The following is a 21878-nucleotide window of genomic DNA, read 5'->3' as shown; positions in this document are numbered from 1 at the left end:
TGAGCATCAAACTGTGGCTGAACGTTTGCACGTGTATAAAATTTAGACCTGCATTTTTAGATTTGCAGATGGTGCTACATTTAGTAGATGAAATAATAGATCAGCCATTGTCTGAATAGCACTGCTATTACTCCAATATAACAGCCGTGCCACAAAACAAAGAAACAAAAAACATGATTATCATGTGCATGTTTGCTTTTACATTTTCTTCTTAATACACATTTTCACTTTTCACACATCTGAAGGCTCTTATAATTCAAAGCATCATAAAAACATGGATAAAAGCATCAGGGAAAATATAAGCAGGAGTCTTATTTTTAATATCACTGCATTTTAAATGAATTGCTTTTCAGCCTTAACTGACGTGACTAAGTTAAAGAAATGAAATAAAACTTAAAGTGATCCGACACTGAGTGTTGCTGTGAATTCAGGTTTATCTGACAGAAACATGACACATATTTTCACAGACTTCCATAATTCAATTTATGAAATATTATTTTAACTGTTTTTCTTGCTTATTTGTATGTGTGTATTTGAATAAGCAGTAAAGTGAGTTTGGCTCATATGCAACAATTTTCCATGGTTGACTGAATAAGGATTAAGTTTTTTTGACATTGTTTTAGCCATTACCCCCACCCATCTGCTCCTCACGCTCAATAAATGAAAACTGTCTCTTGTTATTGTGTGTTGTTGTGGTAAATTTTAAACTAATCTGTATTTGAATGTCCGACAATAAAGTGTTCTAATCTCATAAATTATAACATGTGATTTTTGGTATTTTTCTTTTCCTGGAAAAAATGTAAAGAAATAGTTTATGAAACTCAAACACAGCAAATATCTGGAGCAGATAAAACCCCTAAATAAAATAGGTGCAGTGTCTTCAGCTTTGTCTTTAAAGCAGAAAGCACCAGCCCAATAATAAATATTACAGTGCCCTCTGCTGGATAAAATGGATATTACTAGCCAGTAAAAGGAAACTTAATCAACTAACTGATGCAATTCACCTGCAGAGACAGGAAAGGAAATAGCCGTTGAACTGAATCTGAGAGGATCAGATTGACTTTGTTGCTTCCCAAATTTCAGTAATTTAACTGCATACGAAAATGAAACAAACAGCCGTCATAAACTTCAAGTGTGTGCTGCTCATATTTTTGTTGACATTTGACTGTAATGCACAGGTAAGTTATTGTGCCTCACTGATAACCTCTTTCGGATTTGTGTTAACAGCTTAATTGTGTATTTCTTTCTGTCTTTAGGTGAATGAAGAAGATACTGAGCAGCCTCCAGGTGAGTCTGCAAATGTTTAACTTGGGATTTTCTATGTTTATATGTCATTTTGTAAGTCTAAATGTTTCAGCCTGTGCTAACAAACTGATTTTAGTTTCATAAAACCTGATCACCAACGCACATGCAAACTTTCTTATGAAATATGACCATTATATTTGAGCTAATTGGATTCTAAATAAACTGTACCTCATTTTGGTAGTTTGACATCGCCCATATGGATTTATGGGAGAGCCTTCCTTATACAGGTTAATATTTGATTGTTTTTATTCAGTGTGAAAGTGAATGATGTTAGTATATTTTCCTGATTTTAAAATATAAAAATAAATAAATAAAATTAAAATGTTGATTATATACAGTACTGAAATCAGCACCTGCCAACTAGGTTGAAAAGTGAATTGCATTAGTAATAATATATAAAACCATTTCTGTTCATTTAATGACATATCTGTCTATTCGGTTCACAGAAGACTCTGGAGCTGAAAACACTTTCTTTGCCTTGCGGAGTTGTCACCGGTTGCTATACAGTGACAGTGGTGAGTTTTTCTCCCCGGACTACCTATGCTCCAATCCTCCCCTGTGGTGCAACTGGACAATCCAGGTGGATCCGAGTAAAAGGATTCATCTCTACCTGGAGGATTTGACCCCTGATGACATCTGTAACCTCAAACAGGACCAAATCCACATTGACGAGCCAGTTGGAGATTTAGCGGGACACAAAGTCTTACAGAAGTGCTGGCAAGAGGCCAAATACACCACCTCCTCCAATATTCTGTATGTAGTGCTACTGATTAGTGGCTGGCCCAACCCCCTGTACAGGGGCTTTTATGGTCGCTACCAGGCATTTGGATCGCCAGTCATTTATAACCCAGGGGAAGGCTTTACAGAGACAAGCAATGAGTCAGAGACATCTCCTGGGCTGATGGACTTCAGTGAATCTGGACCAGGTACAAAGAGGGAACAATTAGCAAGGATGACTGAGCTACCCACGGAGCCCAAGATGCCTGCAGACACAAACACTTGGGTGAGTGGACACAGTGTTAGTCTTAGATGCCTTACGCTGCCTGGCAATATTTCTAACGCTGGCAAAAGCTGCATATTCACTATTAAATTTAAGAATGGGTAAAAAGTAGTCAACGTGTCAATGTTAACGCATCATTACGATTAACGCAATTAAAAGTTTTTTAACCCATATGGAGCACAGACTGGACAAACTGCCCGAAATGCGTTGACAGAGACATTTCAGGAATTTTGAGGCCTTCTGAGCTCCAGATGGGTTAATTGCCTTAAAAATTGTAATCTTGTAAATTGTGATGTTGGATTAATTGGTGTCAACGCTGACAGCCCTAGTAAAATTACTGTCTAATGTTAAAGATTTCACTCACTGATTAAAAACATGTAGAAAAAAGTTTAGCAACTTCTTTCAGTCCCTCTGCAGTGTAAATCATTTAGGCTTTTTTCTGCACTTTGTTTTGATTTTCTCTTTAATAAATTAACCTTCTAAAATTTTTTTTTTTTTTAAATGTCACATTTCATAAAATGTGACATTTTTTTTTAAAAAAAGTCACATTTTTTTAACTTAATATATTTCATACATTAAGTGAGGTCACGTGATTACTGTGTGAGTTAGCATTAAAATCAAGGCTACATAGTTTTCTTTTATTTTCCCATCATTCATATAATCTATGTAGCTCAAGTAACAGTGATATAGCTGTTTGGTTAGCTGTAATGTGACAACTGAATTTAATACAATAGTGAATTACACATAAATGTAATATGATTACAATAAGATCCAACATACATTACTTAATCACCAAATTGCCATACTGGATACTGCTCAGGAACTTAAAACATTAATGGTAATGACCCTATATGTCAAAAGGAAACCCAGAGAAGTATAAACAACATGATAAAGACCAGGTAATCTTGCAAAAATCTGCAGTACTTGTTTTGTTTTTTATTTTGCTTGTAAATTCCAGAAAACATTGTAAAACTCTTCGTCTGTCCTTCTTCAGGTGGATGAAAACAACCCTCTGTCCTTGTCTGGGAACTACACGACCATGCCAACTGCATCAGTGTCCACCCAAAGGACCTTCAGATCAGGGAGAGGTATCACTCACACCCAACTAGAAGTCACCACTGACACTACAACAGCAAAACAAATGAATGAGGAGGAATCTACTGTTGCAGAGGATGAGACCACAACTCTGAGCTGGACAGTGAAGGAGAACATAACAGAGGTCAGTCAGACCTCAGTCCAGCTTTCCCCATCCTCTGACAGACAAGAAATACAGCACGCTGATCACACTCATCCTCAGCCTAACATGGTGGAGCCACTGTCGGACCACAGAGCGAACTGTGAGTACATTTGAACACAGACACTCTCCTGGATCTTTCAGGTACTCGTCTTTTTTGTATTGACTAACTGTAATTATATCGCTTGATATAGATATTTTATTTTTTTATTTTGAATCTTTATTTTGAACATGTTGAAAAAGTATAAAAAAAAATAGAATTAAAAGAGACAAATGAACAAAGCAAACAAAAGGAAAACGAGCAACCACAACTCCAAATAACGTCCATGTTCAAAAAGGAGCAGGAAGAAGCATAAGCTTATTTAATCCCACCCCTTTTCCACTATCTAGTATCAATAGACTACAGAAATACCTCCTTGCAATTACATTATGTTATGTGTAATTTTTTTTTTTTAATATATACACATATATGTTTCTATCTATCCATACATACGTATATACACACATACGCACATATACACATTTTCAATAACCCCATTAACACTTCAAGGATACACAACCTACAATTATTTATATATATATATATATATATATATATATATATATATATATATATATATATATATATATATATATCCACCCATACCAACAAACCCGTGCATGCACACACACATGAAAATATTAGACAAGAACACCCTATCAAATCTCTACCTTTTCCCTGTACCCTGTAAAAACCATATCCTTAAACCGCTTTTTAAACTGCGCCATGCTTGGACATTGCTTCATATCTTTACTTAGTCTGTTCCACAGCTTCACTCCACACACAGAGATGCAAAAACTTTTTAATGTTGTACGGATACGAGGATGTTTTAAATTTAATTCCCCCCTCAAATTGTATCCCCGTTCCCTTTTAGAAAACATTTTTAGAATATTGTCAGGAAGCAGGTTATTTCTTGCTTTATATATAATTTGTGCTGTGAGAAAATGAACCAGATCTGTGAATTTTAGAATTTTTGATTTTAAGAATAGTGGATTTGTATGATCTCTGTAACCAGTTTTATGGATTATCCTTATGGCCCTTTTTTGTAATATAAAGATTGATGATAGCGAACATTTGTAAGTATTGCCCCAAACCTCTGCACAGTAATTCAAATACGGTGCAATCAGGGAACAATAGAGAATGTGGAGTGATTTGTGGTCCAGAATGTGTTTTACTTTACTCAAGATTGAGACACTTCTTGAAATTTTGTTATGTATATGATTTATATGAGACTTCCAGTTTAATTTATCATCTATAATCACACCAAGAAACTTATGTTCAAGTACTCTTTCAATTTCCACACCATCTACATGAATCTGCACTTGTGCATTTCTAAGGGAATTCCCAAATAAGATAATTTTAGTTTTACTTAGATTTAGCGATAGTTTGTTCCTGTTAAACCATTTTTTAATTTTGCACATTTCTGAAGTAATTGTATCCAGCAGCTCCTTTAGATTCCCCCCAGAACAAAAAATATTTGTGTCATCTGCAAATAATACTAATTTTAATATATCAGATGCCTTACAAATATCATTTATATAAATAATAAATCATTTTGGACCCAGTACAGAGCCTTGTGGAACACCACAAGCAATGTCCAAGCATGATGAGGAATGGACACCCAGCTTCACAAATTGTTTCCGGTCACTTAAATAATTTTTCACCCATTGCAGTACAACCCCCCTAATCCCATACCGTTCCAGTTTATTAATTAATATGTGATGATTGATTGTGTCGAATACTTTCTTGAGATCCAGAAATACTCCAGCTGCATACTGTTTCTGATCTATAGCATTCGTAATCTCCTCAATTGATTCGATTAATGCCAGAGATGTTGATCTTTTTGATCTGAATCCATATTGACTGTCAGAGAGTAATTTATATTTATCTAAGAATTTGTCTAATCGTTTATTAAACAGGTTTTCTAGGATTTTGGAGAATTGTGGTAGTAAAGAAACAGGCCTGTAATTTGTGAAGTGGTGTCTATCCCCGGTTTTATACAGCGGCACAACTTTAGCTATTTTCATTTTGTTTGGCACTTTTCCCGTCTGAAATGATAAGTTGCAAATATATGTTAGAGGTCCTACAATTCCTTCAATGACCTTCTTGACGATTTTCATGTCAATATCATTACAATCAGTAGATGTTTTATATTTACACATGTGTACAATGTCAATTATTTCTTTTTCCTCCACTGATGTGAGGAACATTGAGTTAGGGTTCCTATCAATCAGGTTTTCACTACATTCTACTGATGGCAGTGACTCAGGAATTTGTTCTGCCAGTTTTGGTCCAATATTTACAAAATAATGATTAAAGCTGTTGACCTTATCAGCAGTGTTTTCCATAATATTGCCATTATCGATAAAGTATTGTGGATAACTTTGTTGTCCAGAATTATTTTTAATGATACCGTTTAAAACATCCCATATTCCTTTCATATTCTGTTTATTGTTGTTCAATATTTTACTATAATACTCCTTTCTACATACACGTATAATATTGGTCAACTTATTTTTGTATTTTTTATATTTATTTTCAGAATCTTTTGTTCTTTGTTTTAGGTATTCCCTATAGAGTGTATTTTTCTTTTTACATGCATTTTGTAAACCCTTAGTGAGCCAGATATGTTTAGTTCTTTGAAATGAGATCATGATCAACTAAATTTTCAATGAACATTTTCAGGTTAAACAGCTATTAAAATTTGAACTTGCTCTTTGATTTTCTAAAAGAGCTGTACATGATACATACGTGAGTAAAAATAAGTTCCACATGTTAAGTGTTTTCCTGTTATAACCTTGTAATTAAGGCCCCTTCAACCCTAACACAAGAATTGACTGTATCCAGAAAGTATTGCCAGTGCTTCACTTGTTCAACATTTTGTGATGTTATAGCCAAAATAGGATTGATTCATTTTCACCTCAAAATTCTACACACACCACAAAACAATGCAATGACAAAGTGAAAAACTTAATTCTTACACTTTAATAAAAAAAAATGGAAAAACAAAAATGGAACATGTAGATAAATATTTATAGCCTTTGTAATGACACTCAGAGGTGAGCTCAGGTGCATCCAGTTTCCAATTATCATCTGCCAGACGATTCAACAACCTTATTGGAGTTCACCTGTGGTAAATTTAGTTGATTGTACTTGATCTGAAAATAAACTATATAGTTGATTTTTATACTTTCATGCTTTTTCCCCTCTTATTTCTAAATTTTGTTTTGCCATGTTTTATATTGTATTGCTGTTATTGTTTGTGCTATTGTAAGGTGACCTTGAGGGTCTTAAAGACGCCTATAAATACAACTTATTATTATTATTACAGTGCATGTGAAAGAATATGTCAAAATGTGGGATAAGTGATGCACTCTAGATACTTTTGGATGTACTATAAAGAAATGGGGCTTTTTTGCCGAACAAAAGCGCACACAAATAATCTATGTGGTCGAGTGGTGTTGAATTATGTTAAGTGTAGATAAGCACTGGGTTACACAACTGGTTCATTCGTGGGAAGTCGGAGAGGGGTTTGGTTTTGTTTTGTTTTTTTTATTGTGTGGTTTTTGTTTTGTTTTTTGTCCCTCATAGCAAACATGAAAAATGACTCAGAAATTCAACATTTTCCTGGTGGTGAGTATTGAGCAAGAATGTCTTATTTATTTATTTTCTGAAGTGTGAGTTCTCTTTTTATCTGGCTAAATTGCCATTGTACCTTATGCTGAACACACAGTCTGGTCATGAGCAGGATTTTAAAAATGTTTTATAGATAGATTTACTCATTTATTAAAAAAAAAAGTCATTCCCTTCTCTCCCCTGCGGGTGGTCTATCCTTCAAGCTAGGGTCCTCTACCAGAGTCCTGCGAGCTTGAGGGTCCTGTGCAGTATCTTTGCTATTTATATGACTGCGCTGTTCTGAAAAGAGTTCTCAGATGTTATTCCTCAGATCTTAGCTTGGGAGTCACTGCACCAAGTGCACCGAATACCACTGGGACCACTGTTACCTTCATCCTCCAGATCTTCTTGAGCTCTTCTTTGAGCCCTTGGTACCTTTCATGTTCCTTCTTCCTGATGTTGCTGTCATTTGGTATTGCTACATCTATAACTACGGTTATCTTCCTCTGCTTGTCCACCACTACTATGCCCAGTTTGTTAGCCATCACCAGCTTTTTTTTATATATCTGGAAGTCCCACAGGATCTTGGCTCACTCATTCTTGACCACCCTAGGGGCTTCTCCTATTTTGACCTTGGGACTTTCAGGCTGGCACAGATGTTCCTGTATACTATGCTGGCCACTTGGTTGTGGTGCACCCTGCTGTTATGTGTTGGGGCATCTTTACTTAGGCTGCATCTGGGATCTTGCCCAGTGTGGTAGACCCCCACCTCTCTTGTACTTAGGGCTTGTTCCTGTGCTGCCATGATTAGAGCCTGTGTGCTGTCTTTCACTCCAGCTTTGTCCAGTTTCTGGTAGGATTTCTGGATATCAGCGACTTCCTCTATCTATACCATACAGGGGCCCATCCTTCCATGATGCTTCTTCTCCTTGCTCCTCTTCTTTCTTTCTGCTGCCTGAGGTATTCACTAAGTACAGGGAGTGCAGAATTATTAGGCAAATGAGTATTTTGTCCACATCATCCTCTTCATGCATGTTGTCTTACTCCAAGCTGTATAGGCTCGAAAGTCTACTACCAATTAAGCATATTAGGTGATGTGCATCTCTGTAATGAGAAGGGGTGTGGTCTAATGACATCAACACCCTATATCAGGTGTGCATAATTATTAGGCAACGTCCTTTCCTTTGGCAAAATGGGTCAAAAGAAGGACTTGACAGGCTCAGAAAAGTCAAAAATAGTGAGATATCTTGCAGAGGGATGCAGCAGTCTCAAAATTGCAAAGCTTCTGAAGCGTGATCATCGAACAATCAAGCGTTTCATTCAAAATAGTCAACAGGGTCGCAAGAAGCGTGTGGAAAAACCAAGGCGCAAAATAACTGCCCATGAACTGAGAAAAGTCAAGCGTGCAGCTGCCAAGATGCCACTTGCCACCAGTTTGGCCATATTTCAGAGCTGCAACATCACTGGAGTGCCCAAAAGCACAAGGTGTGCAATACTCAGAGACATGGCCAAGGTAAGAAAGGCTGAAAGACGACCACCACTGAACAAGGCACACAAGCTGAAACGTCAAGACTGGGCCAAGAAATATCTCAAGACTGGTTTTTCTAAGGTTTTATGGACTGATGAAATGAGAGTGAGTCTTGATGGGCCAGATCGATGGGCCCGTGGCTGGATTGGTAAAGGGCAGAGAGCTCCAGTCCGACTCAGACGCCAGCGAGGTGGAGTACTGGTTTGGGCTGGTATCATCAAAGATGAGCTTGTGGGGCCTTTTCGGGTTGAGGATGGAGTCAAGCTCAACTCCCAGTCCTACTGCCAGTTTCTGGAAGACACCTTCTTCAAGCAGTGGTACAGGAAGAAGTCTGCATCCTTCAAGAAAAACATGATTTCCATGCAGGACAATGCTCCATCACACGCGTCCAAGTACTCCACAGCGTGGCTGGCAAGAAAGGGTATAAAAGAAGAAAAACTAATGACATGGCCACCTTGTTCACCTGATCTGAACCCCATTGAGAACCTGTGGTCCATCATCAAATGTGAGATTTACAAGGAGGGAAAACAGTACACCTCTCTGAACAGTGTCTGGGAGGCTGTGGTTGCTGCTGCACGCAATGTTGATGGTGAACAGATCAAAACACTGACAGAATCCATGGATGGCAGGCTTTTGAGTGTCCTTGCAAAGAAAGGTGGCTATATTGGTCGCTGGTTTGTTTTTGTTTTGTTTTTGAATGTCAGAAATGTATATTTGTGAATGTGGAGATGTTATATTGGTTTCACTGGTAAAAATAAATAATTGTAATGGGTATATATTTGTTTTTTGTTAAGTTGCCTAATAATTATGCACAGTAATAGTCACCTGCACACACAGATATCCCCCTAAAATAGCTAAAACTAAAAACAAACTAAAAACTACTTCCAAAAACATTCAGCTTTGATATTAATGAGTTTTTTGGGTTCATTGAGAACATGGTTGTTGTTCAATAATAAAATTATTCCTCAAAAATACAACTTGCCTAATAATTCTGCACTCCCTGTACACAATTGGTTGTGGCCATTGGTTGTACTCATAGATGTTTGTGTACATTCTCACTGAAGGCATCAAAATTATGAATGAACACACATGTAATTTTGTAGTAGATAAAAGTATGAAATGACTCATAACATGCTTTATACTTTAGTCTTCAAAATAGCCAACCTTTGCTTTGATTACTGCTTTGCACACTCTTGGATTTCTCTCGATGAGCTTTGAGGTTGTCACCTGAGCTGGTTTTCCAACAGTCTTGAAGGAGTTCCCAGAGATGCTGAACACTTGTTGGCCCTTTTGCCTTCACTCTGCGCTCCATCTCATCCCAAACCATCTTGACTGGGTTTTAGGTCAGGTGACACTGGAGGCCAGGACATCTGGCGCAGCACTCCATCACTGTCCTTCTTGGTCAAATAGCCCTTACACATCCTGGAGGTATGTTTGGGGTCATTGTCCTGTTGAAAAATACATGGTGGTCCAACTAAATGCAAACCGGATGAGATGGCAGGATGCTGTGGTAACCATGCTGGTTCTGTGTGCCTTTTAATTTTGAATAAATGCCCAACAATGTCCAATACTTGTGTTTGTTGGCACAAACAAATCTCTTCTGCTTGTTGTGGTTTCTTAGCAGCTATTTGACCATAAAGGTCTGATTCACACAGTCTCCTCTGAACAGTTGATGTAGAGATGCGTCTGCTACTGGAACTCTGTGTGGCATTTATTTGGGCTTAATCTGAGTCGCTGTTAACTTCAGATTTCTGAGGTTGGTGACTCGGATGAATATATCCTCAGCAGCAGAGTTGACTCTTGGTCTTTCTTTCCTGGGGCATCCTCATCCAGTTTCATCATAGTGCTTGATGGTTTTTGAGACTGCACTTGGCAACACAGTCAAAGTTTGAGGAATTTTCCAGACTGACTGACCTTCAGTTCTTAAAGTCATGATGGACTGTCATTTCTCTTTATTTAGCTGATTGGTTCTTGGTATAATATAATTTCTAGTAGTTGTCAAATAGAACTTTCAGCTTTGTACCAACCTGACTTCTGCAGAACACAACTGATCATCCCAACTCCATTAAGAAGGTATGAAATTCCACAATCGAATCCTGACAGGTGACTACATCCTGAAGGTCATTGAGAAAAGGCCAAGGGATTGCAGTGCTGTCAAGAAAGCAAAGGGTGGCTACTTTCAGGAATCTGAAATATAAAGTATATTTAGAGTTTTTTTTTTTCTTTGCTACATACATCTTGCTTCATATATTTGATGTCTACAGTGTAGAACGTAGTCAAATTAAAGAAAAAAAAAACATTTAATGAGAAGGTGTGTCCAAACTTTGTGTATGCCTGTATGTCTAATCTGGAGATCAACTTTAATTTTATCTGAGCTACCAGTGAAACTGTTAATATAATGACTTTATTTTGGTCTTCTGAAATCTCTCTGACAGATCACCTGTTTGAAGTGGCCATAGAGATCAACTTTAGTCAGGATTTGCTGAAGTCTTGGGACAACCTGGCCAGATCACTGCTGCTTTCAGTAAAAGCTTTGGTGCGTGTGTGTGTGTGTGTGTACATGCGTGTCATATGTAGCATGTTTTTGTTTTTTTTTTGTTTTTGTAATAAATATAAAAAACAAAGCTTCATTGACGCATTAAGAAATGGTGAAGGCCCAGACTAAACTTTGTACATGGCTTTTGTTTCTGTAGATCAGCAAACAGCTGGAGGCTCTGCATGCACAACTGTCGGTGTCTTCCAAAAGAATAAAAAGGTTTGTAGAAAACATCCTCACAAGTCTTTCCATTAATGCTGAAGTATAAGTTTGTCTTTGAATGAGACTGTCTTTTCTGAGTGAACCTATGCAGAAAAGAACTGCAACTCCACACGTAAATACCATTGGTCTAATCTTGCAAAACCGACCACGACTGGATGAAAGTATAGATGGGATCAGATGTAAAATGTAATTTGAACACTTGTACACTTGAGATGTTTCTTCTATTTCACTACAGTTTTGCCACTTTGTTTTGTGTCAGTAGTTTTACAATTTTATGCTCTTGTGCAGTGTTGTGTTGATTCTGAAGTTGCTGAATTTGGGTTTCTGTTTAGGGTTTTACTTTTATTGTAGTGTTTAAAGTTTTAAATTGTATTATTTAAGTCCCTGTTTGGTTTCTTTGGAGTTCTGGGTACCTGTTTAGATTGCCTCATTGTTCTAGGGTTTGTATTAAACTTTGGCTCCAATTTTGATGTTCTTGTGTTTAACTTGATCAGTTTCCTTATTTTGGTCCTCCTCTGTCTTGTCTTTCTGTTTATGCTTTTGTCCCCTAGTTTTCGATTCTGTTTTCTTTAGTGCTCTGTGTAAGTTTTAGTTCCTGTCTCTGTCTTCCCATGATTGTTCTTATCTGTGTTAATTATGCTCAGTGTCTGCTATCGCCGTTTCATTGTCTGATACCCGTTGTTCTGCTGTGGTTGTTGGAATTTTCATTTGCTTCACATTTTGGACATTTTGACTGTCACTCTGGGACTCCATGTCCAACTTGGGGAAAAAAGGGTGCCTTTTACTTTGTATCCAGCATATAGGACCAGACCTTTTCCCCACCTCTCTCATTCATTTTCCTCTTTTGCTACCATACTAAAAACAAATCCTGGAAACTCCACTTGAGAACTGTGGACTGGTGTATTTATTACATTAAACCTCACTCTGCAGCGCCTGAACTTATGTCATTGTGTAGTCTGTTTTAGACTCAATAATGAAACGGGATCTATGGACCATAAAGCTGCTTTACTGTTAAGGTATATGTTACGGTACATAATTACAGGTTTTGTGCACAGGTTGCATGCAGGAGTGCTGTACATCCTCTGGCTGCAAGTTAGACAGGGACCTAGAGGCATGCATGTCCACAGGGGCATCCACTCTGCTCTCCAGGGGCTCATTGAAGTTGATGCCAGTGGCAAAGGAAATCTGAGAAAGGCAATCATTATGTCTGTGTCGACTGCAGGTATGGAAGTGTCCAAAATTGCTTGGTAATGTTACTCTGGACAAATCTGTAAACAGGAAGGAGTCAAAAACAGTGATTACTGATAAATACATATTTGATTACACTAATTGTTTTTACATAGTTTATTTTAAATGCATATAATACTAAACACATTATCAGCTAAAAGTTCTGTGCATGTCTGTTTCAGATGTTAATGAGTGTGGGACCCAGCTTGCTCAATGTGACTTCAATGCAGACTGTGTGAACCAGTTTGGCTCCTACTCATGCCATTGCCGGGCAGGCTTTCAGGATAACTCCCGCCTGGGATCAGGAGGAACCATCTGTGTGGACATGAAGGCTGCAGGTATGTTTGACCCATATCAGAAATCTTAGTTAGACTTGCAGATATTCTGCTTTATTTCAGCTGCTGATCTCCTGTTTTGTTTGGCGGGGTTTTCGTTTTCCCTTCAGGTTGCAGCTCACGCCTGTCCACTGAAGCCAAAGGTGTATACGTCCTTTTCTTCCTGCTCAGCTCACTAATTCTTGCGCTGCTGGTGGTTGCTGGCATGTTCTACCATCGTCACCACCGGGGAAAATTCCTACTTCGCTGCCACAGCAACAGCAGCTTATCCCCTTCTGACCCCAACAACAACCACCAGCATCCTCAGGAAAACTACTCCAATCCCGCTGACTCTGACCCGCCTCCCCCATCTCCACCTGCCTGGGGTCCCAGAGAGTGCTGGGGCCATGTAAAGGAGCAACGGCAAGTTGTGGATCTGCAGCTGCTGCGCTTCAATCTGCTGCACCCTCCAGACCGCTACATGGATCAGCAGGAGGGTGTGAACAGTCAATGATAATTAATCTTAATTATATTCAGTAAAATGTCTTCTTTAAATTTACTTTCGTTTTTTTTTGTCTGCATTTTGCACTATTTGTAAATTGCACAATTAAAGGCACAATGAAAAGCATTTTTATTCCTTGAAGTGCAAAACATGTCTTGAGAGAAGACTGTTGTAATAATAATAATAATAATAATAATAATAATAAATCTTATTTGAAAGTGCCTTTCAAGACACCAGAGGACACTTAACAATAGAATAAAACTCTAGCCCCCACCCCCAAAGGGGGTCGGTTGCCCTCGGCCTGGGGCTCGGTCACTCTGGCACAGCTGGCTGCCGGCGGAGCTCACGGGCGCGTCACTGCAACCGCCCCCCCCCCCCCCCCCCGGCTTCTGCTCCGCGGCTGCTGAGTGAGCCCTCATCTGGGACTCTCCTCAGCTCTTTCTGGGACAGTGGCGCGGCTGCCCCTCTGTTGGTCTTTCTTGGTCTCTTGTGCTCTGAGGGCCTCTGGATGGCTGGAGCCTGGATTTCCTCCATACCTGCTTCATGCCCTGGAGGACGGGGCTGTGGCCCCCCCACACCCTCTAGCAGATCATTACATGAAGGAACCTTTTAAATACAAGCGCGTCCATGCTCACAGGTGTACACACGGGTGCTCACAGACACAAACTACACCCTTTTTGGCTCCTACCTCAAAGCACACTGTGTTCTGTTGATCTTATGTGCTGCACAATAATATTCCATATTTAGTATTTACTGTTATATTCACATAGATTATTGCGATGATGTTCTGATGTGACACGGAGCAGTATCATCTGTAGTCCTGCAGCGCGGTCACAGCTTATCATATATCGTCTCAGCTTCCTGTTTCCTCTTCCCCTTTTTTTTTTTTTTTTTTGGCTTGTTTTCTCTTTTTTTCTTTCTTAACAGGTGATCCAGGTGATTGATATTTGTATTTTTTGTCTGTTTGTTTTGTTGGTTTTTGTTTTTTGCCCTTTATCACCGTCGCTCTTCCCCAATGTTTTTCTTTCCCTCCCTCTCTTTCATTCTCCCTTTTCTTTCCCCCAGTCATGTCTGTCCCGTGTGTAGCAAGTGAAAATAAAATGAACAATAAAAGCAAAGGTGAATCAAATAGACCAATATGGCAAGGCCGGGATAGTCCATTTGGTAAAGTAAATCTGTTGGGCATCTTTCTTTGCCTTTAGACAATAATTCTGATGGCAAAAGAGCCAAGCTGTGGGGGGGGGGGAGAATAAAACACATAATATAACAATGACAACAAAGGAAAAATTAGAAAAAAGCACAAAATAAAATGATAAATCCAAGTCAAAAAATGTACCGGTCAATAGCGGCAGCCAGACGCACCAGCATTCACTCAAGCCAGAAGTATTCACGGCTTGAGTGAATGTGGGATTTACATGGAAAAAGCCTATAAAACAAAAATTTAGGATACTAAAACTATAGATCAAAACAAATCGCCAATACAACTTTGATACATAAGATATTTGAGCTAACTTTTATAGTCTAGTGTCAGGCAGAAGATGCCTGCCTGGGACAGCTCATAGGGGAGCAGTAATATAACACATGTATAGTGTATGTGTCTTTTAGATCCTGTAGAAGTCCATCAAGTGTGTGAAGAGGGCTCTCCATTTACATCAACAAATTGGGGTCTATTAAATAAGATTCAAACTATTGCAGCAGTACCTTTAATGCCTTTTGAATGCTCTAATCGCTGTTAAAAGCCATAAGATTCTTTGTAACTGTTACCAATGCTGTTTTTGTACTGTGATGAAATCTGAATCTTGAGTAAAATTCTTTAAATAAACATTCCTCTGCAGATGATCAGTTAGCTGTTTTGTAACTAGTCTTTTTTTAGAATTGTTGAGATAAAAGGAATGTCTGCATGCAGCCTGAGTCCACCAAAGCCTGGCAGCTTACCCGAACACTGTATGTCGCTCTTGGGACCCCAATGACATGGAACACCTGACCAACCTCCATCAATGGACACTCCCGCCGCATATGTCCTGTCACCCGCATCTCTAACACTTCTGCCTTAGCATTGGTGTGGCCCGCCGTGGGTCAGCGCTGGCAGGACCTGGTGAGGCAGATCTGGGAGAAAGGGGTTAGTGTCCTGTAGCTGCAGTGGCTGCTCTGCCAGGGCAGGGCCGTGGGGACCTGGAAATAGCCTCGTCCCACTAGCTGCCAGCTGCAACCCTCCACCTCCTCTGGCTGCGTGGCCGTCAGCATGACCTGACAGCCGCGCCTCTCTTTCCAACGGCACAGGTAGCCAGGTAGCCTGGCATGCCTCTGCCATTGCCTGTAATGTTTCAAGGAACACCTGAGGGTCGTAGCCTGCCCCCATCCTATGTGGCGTCACTGCCACTGTAGGGGGTAGGGGAGGTGCAGTGGGAGAGTCAGCCCGACCAGCCTCTCCAGCACTTGTTCTGGTGTCAGCCTGGTCCTGCAGCTTATCCAACTGAGCTCTCTGCATCCCATTAAAAGAACATTGAAAGGACTGTAGGAATGCGTCTACCAATACCGTGCTGGTCAAGGACACTCCTACAGGACACATGCCGTACTGTGGTCGCAGCTTCAAGCCAGCCAGCCTGCATCATTGCATGTAAAGAGTGAAGTGTAGTCTGTGCTGGCCCACCCAGTCCAAACCACTTTAATAGGCTTACAGCAGCTAATCCAGCACAGTGTGCTGACACATTGGGAGTCTGCTGACCTTACTCTGCTTTATTACAGGGTACTTGTTCCCTCAGACCTTCACTGCTCAAAACAGGAAATCAGCTACAGTTTCTCTACATCTTCATTCAGGGGGAAATATTGGAACGATTTTCATCAGGTTTGCATAAAAAAATTATTCAATTTGAATGATGACAATGACGTCTAAGTTGATCTCATTTTTGCTCTAACACGTTAAAACTATCAGCTTTTTAAAAAAGAAAATCTTTCTGTTAGGGGGGGGGTTAATTGTTGACTGATAATCAGCTTTAACTTATAGGCTTCGACTGCATTGGAAAGCTAGTTTTCAGGAAAATCTGCAATGCATTTGTCATCTAATGCAGTCCACAATTAATTAAGTCAGCTTCCTTTTTACTTCATTGATGGTATTAAGATTTTTTCTAGATTTTTTTCCCACCATTTACTCAGATCCCTGCCTCCTGTTAAAAGAAACTCCTTCTTTGTCCTTTGACTGAATGCTCCTTATGTCTATCAGGTAGATTCTCCAAGGACAGCATCACTTGGTTGCTGTCTGTAAGGTAAGGAGGAGTGGTTGTTGGTGGTGGTAATAGTAGATCCACCCTCAGCTATCTTCCTCACTTGGAAACCTGAGGTCACTCCTCCTCTATCGCTCTCCAACCAGAGAGGCATGCTGAGCATGACCTTCCAGGCAGCATCCTCCAACCTTAATCCTGTGCAACCCTCCCACACATGCACAGAATCCCAACTGTTTTTCACTGCCCTAAAACAATAATAAAGTCCTACAGTAAAAAAGCGTCTCTAATTCCATTACCTTCCTGTATTGCATTTATTTCATTTTATTGTAGTTTATTTTCAATGTGTATCCTGTTTTTCTTTGTTTTGTCTTTGATTCTGAGAAAGCTATGTCACTGAAAACATTTCAGATGACTAAAGCATTAGTCAATTTTCTTGTGGGCAGTGAAGACTGGAATCCTTATGTTACTAGTTGACAAAGTGATAAAGAAGGTATTAAGGTATTAAGGCGTTAGAAATTTAAAATGTTTCTAATTACATTTCTGACATTCAACTTAATAGAAGAATAATGAAGGATTACTGTAATACATTTTTTTTTCATCTGGAAAGGAATTAAAACTCGTAATTGTATTAATTCGATTTGTCTATATTATTTATTTATATTGTTCACTAACCATATTTATGTTCTCAGATGTTTTAACACCTCCAGCACTTGAATGCTCTCAAGCGAACATGTCAAATTCACAGGAAATATTTTCATAGTAATGGCTATATTCATAAAGTGATATTGCTGTATTCATGGCCTACAATATTTCAATTTGAAAAGCTCTGTGATCTCTCTTCTTGATTCTCCATCAGATAAAAACATAATCACTTGACACAAGACAATACTCAACAGTGGCGTCTGTGACTTTTATAAACATTTAATATCTATCTATTAGGGGTGCAACGATACACAAAATTCACGGTTCGGTTCGGTTCGATACTTTGGTGTCACGGTTCGATATTTTTTCGATACAAAAAAAATGTTCATGCATTTTTAATTTGTCATTTATTAAAATTATAAATATATATTTTAACTCAAAAGTACAGTTTTTAAATTTAACCCTAACCCTTGTGCGCGTTTTTTATTTTGACAGCGAATGCGCACCTGCGGACCACTTATGTGCAGCCCTGGTTATTTAGCTCATCATATTGCAGCCACAGAAATTCTTTTGTCCATGAAACCATAAAGCTGCACTTTCTTTTTGCCTTATAGTCTCATTTGTCATAACTTCTCCGTTTTGTGGTAAGCTTTTCTTTGGCTGTCACTTCTTCACCCCGACCTGTCTTATTTGGCTCAGCAGAACTGAAATATATATCCTGCTGCTTTTACACACGGACTCACATAAGCTCAGCGATTCTCTGCGCGATCAACCTCTCACATGTTTAAGCTTGCTGCGGGAGATTTCACTTGTCATGTTTGCATAGTAAGCTAACGATTAATAAGACGATGTCAGAGGAATTGGTGCACAAATTATCATCACTCACAGATCAGTGCTGTCACTCTCTATACACAGTTCGCACGATTGCAAAGTGAAAGCAAAAAAACAAGCGCAAATTCAAACACGATTTCAATATGTCACATATTGACAGTGGCTCACCGATGCCAATGACATAATTACCCAGCTACATTTCTGAAAGAATGCAAAAGCATTGACATATATTTTTCCTTCCTACAATAGCCCGACGGGCAGGGTAGCCCGTCTGAAAAAAAACGCTAGCCCCAGGACGTCGGGCTAGCGATTGTGCAAGCCCTGTATCTGATTGAGGAATCACTCATCTTTGGAAAAGAGAGTTTATTACAGAGAAATGTCTCTTTCCAAAATAAAAGCTATACTATCCGCTTCTTCTGGGCTATATTCTCAGCAGCATAAGGAGAATCATGTGCTAACAGCTGTCTAAATGACTCGGCTAAAGTTAGTAGCATGCTTGTTGTTTTTGTCTTTGCACTAGGATGATGTCGGCGTAAATGTGCAGTCATATTCGTTGTGTTCCCACTAGTGCTTTCAGGTTAATCTCGTTGAAATGACCTTAACGCCACAACACGGCAAATCTCCGTTAACGAGCTACCGCCGATCGCCCCGTGCATAGGGCTAGACGGCCAACACGTTAACGAGCTAACTGCGCTAACACACTAGTTCCCACCCATGTAATTGAGCATTGCATGGCACATTCAACATACTGTTTTACTTTAGTCCATGACTCGCTTACCTTCAGGGTCATACGTCACATGAAAACCAAAATAATTCCAAACGCCAGATCTGAATGAGAGTGGGGGAGGTCCATGTTGCAAGGACAGCTTAACTTCTGTCTTGCTAGCTTGCCCTGCGCTCTTCCTTCTGACTATGCTGTCTGTGTTGAGCGCTCAGTGGATCTGCGCTCGACAGTGCAGCCTAGGCGGAGTAGTCGAATGCAGATTCACTGAGCGCTCAACACAGACAGCATCGTCAGAAGGAAAGTTGATAAAATAAATTACAAATGTTGTATTGTTCGATACATATGCGTACCGAACCGAAAGCACTGTATCGAACGGTTCAATATCGATACGAATATCGTTGCACCCCTACTATCTATATATATATATATATATATATAGATATATACATACATATATATATGAAATATAATGAATATTATATAATATATATATATATGATGAATTGAAAAATGGAAAAATCAGTGTTAAAGTAATTAATATTTCTCATTTGAAGTACTTGATATTGTGTTTCATTTTCAGCATCTTTTATAAAGTTTATAGTGGCTGTCCTGGGAGGAACACATATCTAATTAGAGAAAACAAAGATACTAAAATATGTTGATAACAAAAAAAACCCAAAACTGCTGAATTAAAAGGTGAGCAGTGAGTGACATGGTTAACTGTCAATATCTACAGGGGATTAAATGCTAGTTAAGTATATTCCTAGACATTCTCATAGATGCTAATCTGAAAGTGCTGCTGAACTCAACTTGCATGTTTGTCCTCTGTAGAGGACCTTTCTAAACCTGAATAATTCCCATCCACTGCATACTACAGAATTACCTCCTTTTGGTATCTACAGAGGACATTTAGGGCTTTCCAATTATACCAAATATGAAGGGGTGGGGCTCTAGGGACTTTAGTGTTTTCATCAAGGAATATGGCGGCCATTGCTGCAAGCACATTTTATGGAAAGAACAAAAGTAAGTGCACAAAACTGTTTACTGAGCAATTTTTGGCTATAAATGTTATTAACATATTTTAGATAAGTCTCTTAGTAACACATTAAAACATACTATGCTTAATTCTAACTTTATTTTAGTATAGTATTGAAGTGTTTAAAAAATGTCCTCCGTAGTGGACATTTGTAGTCATTTCCTCCATTTTGTTCTGTTTTTTTCAAATGACCAGAAAAGGAGTCCTTTTTAGAAGCAGAAAGAAATGTATGGCATTTTGTTGTCGGTGGACACGTGATATCTGAAAAATAAAAACTTTTTTTCCCCAAAAAAATATTTCAGTCACCAAATATTTCTGATTACCTTACAAACATTGGGGGATTTAAAAAAAATTGATTGGATAACATTTTTTTCCTGGTAGTCAGGAGGTTAAGGACATTGTCAGAGCTGCTGTCCCCTGTCCATCAGGCAGGGGACAGCAGCTCTGACAATGTCCTTGAGTACATTAGCTTTCCCTGCTAATGTACTCAAGGAATTATTAACAACCTTTTCAAGCTCCATCTTCTCTATATCACATACATTGACCAAGGTGGTTAGCAAGAAGAAACTTGTCTGTTAGATGCTAAATCATTGGAGCTCCTTTACTTGCTAATGTGTTTCCATATGAAGTGCGGATGGACCGCCTGTGTTACAGAGAGAGCGACAGTGTTCAATGAGGTCAAAATAATTGCAGCTTTCAGCGACAATAGTCAACTGCAGCCACAAGATGGCACAAATGTAAAGGCTGGATGGACATATTAATTGACAGGCAAGAAGCTTCATGTCAGTAGTGTCTTAAAGGAGAGAGATATTTACTTTGGTACATTTTATGTCTATTTTTAAATGTGTCAAGGCAAGCACTACTTCCTTGCTTATCCTGAGGGAACACTACTGATACTCAAAAGCCATATTTCCATTAATTAAATACAAAAAGCAATGATGCCTGAAATTTGATGACTCAAATTCCGACTTTATGTTTTCTTTATTCGAGCAATCAAAGGTTCGAGTTAAAAAATGGCTGTCATCTCTCTTTGCTTCGTCAGGAGAGCCAAATAAACAAAAAGCCCCACACCCAGAAATTAAATGCATTTTATTATGTGTGATATTATGTGTGATAAACAGGGCACCAAAGTGATTGGTCAAAACAGTTTAGAGTGGTCTTGGGTCTGATGTCGACTCAGGTTTCTTCTTCTGCAGCTTTCTGGCCACTTCTTATTTGGAGATGACGCTTCCGTTACCATTGCAACCATCTCTTGTCCTCCAGTGTAGGGTTAAGAAGGGGGTATAGTGCATACTATGGGGTGGCTGGGGCCCAGGTGGTAGAGCAGATCAGCTACTGATCGGTAGGTCGGTGGTTCGATCCTTGGCTTCCCCAGTCTGCATATCAAGTATCCTTGGGCAAGATACTAACCCCAAATTGCCCTCCGATGCATTCATCGGAGTGTGAATGCATGTGAATGCAGGTTAGTTTGCACTTGTGTATAGAAGTGCTTGTACGAGTGGGTGTGAATGGGTGAATGAGGCATGTCGTATAGAGCACTTTGAGTACTCCAGGAGAGTAGAAAAGCGCTATATCAGAAATAGTCCATTTACCATATAACAGCATATTTATGACCAAGGCCAAATTCCTGTGTGGGGCCTTAGTCTTGTGTCTGTTAGTATCAGGGTAACAGTCTACTTCCAAAACTTCTCTACAATACACTGTGTGCAGTAAAAAATCAAGTCTCTTTTCCCAAGAGACATGCACAACATAACAGGTGCATGTGCATCACACCACAAACATAACTAAATTTCTTACTGAAGTATGATCAGGAATCATCATCAGGAAGAATTATTTTTAATGATTCTACCTACAAATACACTTGACTGTTAACTAAGTTGACTATTGCTTCAATCAGAAGC

The 21878-nt window shown here is 39.1% G+C and overlaps 1 protein-coding gene across 1 annotated transcript; it reads left to right on the top strand.

Moving 5' to 3' along the window:
* Positions 1–1103: 1103 nt before the first annotated feature.
* LOC146706940 (uncharacterized) lies at positions 1104–13683 on the top strand. The gene is made up of 10 exons (XM_085458243.1): positions 1104–1178; positions 1257–1287; positions 1752–2308; positions 3300–3642; positions 7171–7212; positions 11158–11258; positions 11416–11477; positions 12536–12702; positions 12890–13045; positions 13153–13683. Exons 1-10 carry the CDS (start codon positions 1104–1106, stop codon positions 13533–13535), a joined length of 1917 nt encoding a protein of 638 aa, XP_085314369.1. The 3' UTR covers positions 13536–13683.
* The last annotated feature ends 8195 nt before the right edge of the window (positions 13684–21878 follow it).

This window comes from Copadichromis virginalis, linkage group LG6 (genome assembly GCF_057382275.1).
Source record: "Copadichromis virginalis isolate Kocher_CV1m ecotype Utaka linkage group LG6, C_Virginalis_male_GT1.1, whole genome shotgun sequence".
Lineage (NCBI taxonomy): Eukaryota > Metazoa > Chordata > Actinopteri > Cichliformes > Cichlidae > Copadichromis > Copadichromis virginalis.
Note: the sequence above shows the minus strand (reverse complement) of the source record. Positions and strands in the feature narration are given on the sequence as shown.

What these genes read in the sequence shown, in the direction of transcription:
- LOC146706940 (XM_085458243.1), top strand. Translation starts at nt 1,104, where the DNA reads ATGAAACAAACAGCCGTCATAAACTTCAAGTGTGTGCTGCTCATATTT. An exon ending in AGATACTGAGCAGCCTCCAG is followed by an intron (nt 1,288 to 1,751) that starts GTGAGTCTGCAA and finishes TTCGGTTCACAG; the next exon opens with AAGACTCTGGAGCTGAAAAC. An exon ending in TGTGGACATGAAGGCTGCAG is followed by an intron (nt 13,046 to 13,152) that starts GTATGTTTGACC and finishes TTTTCCCTTCAG; the next exon opens with GTTGCAGCTCACGCCTGTCC.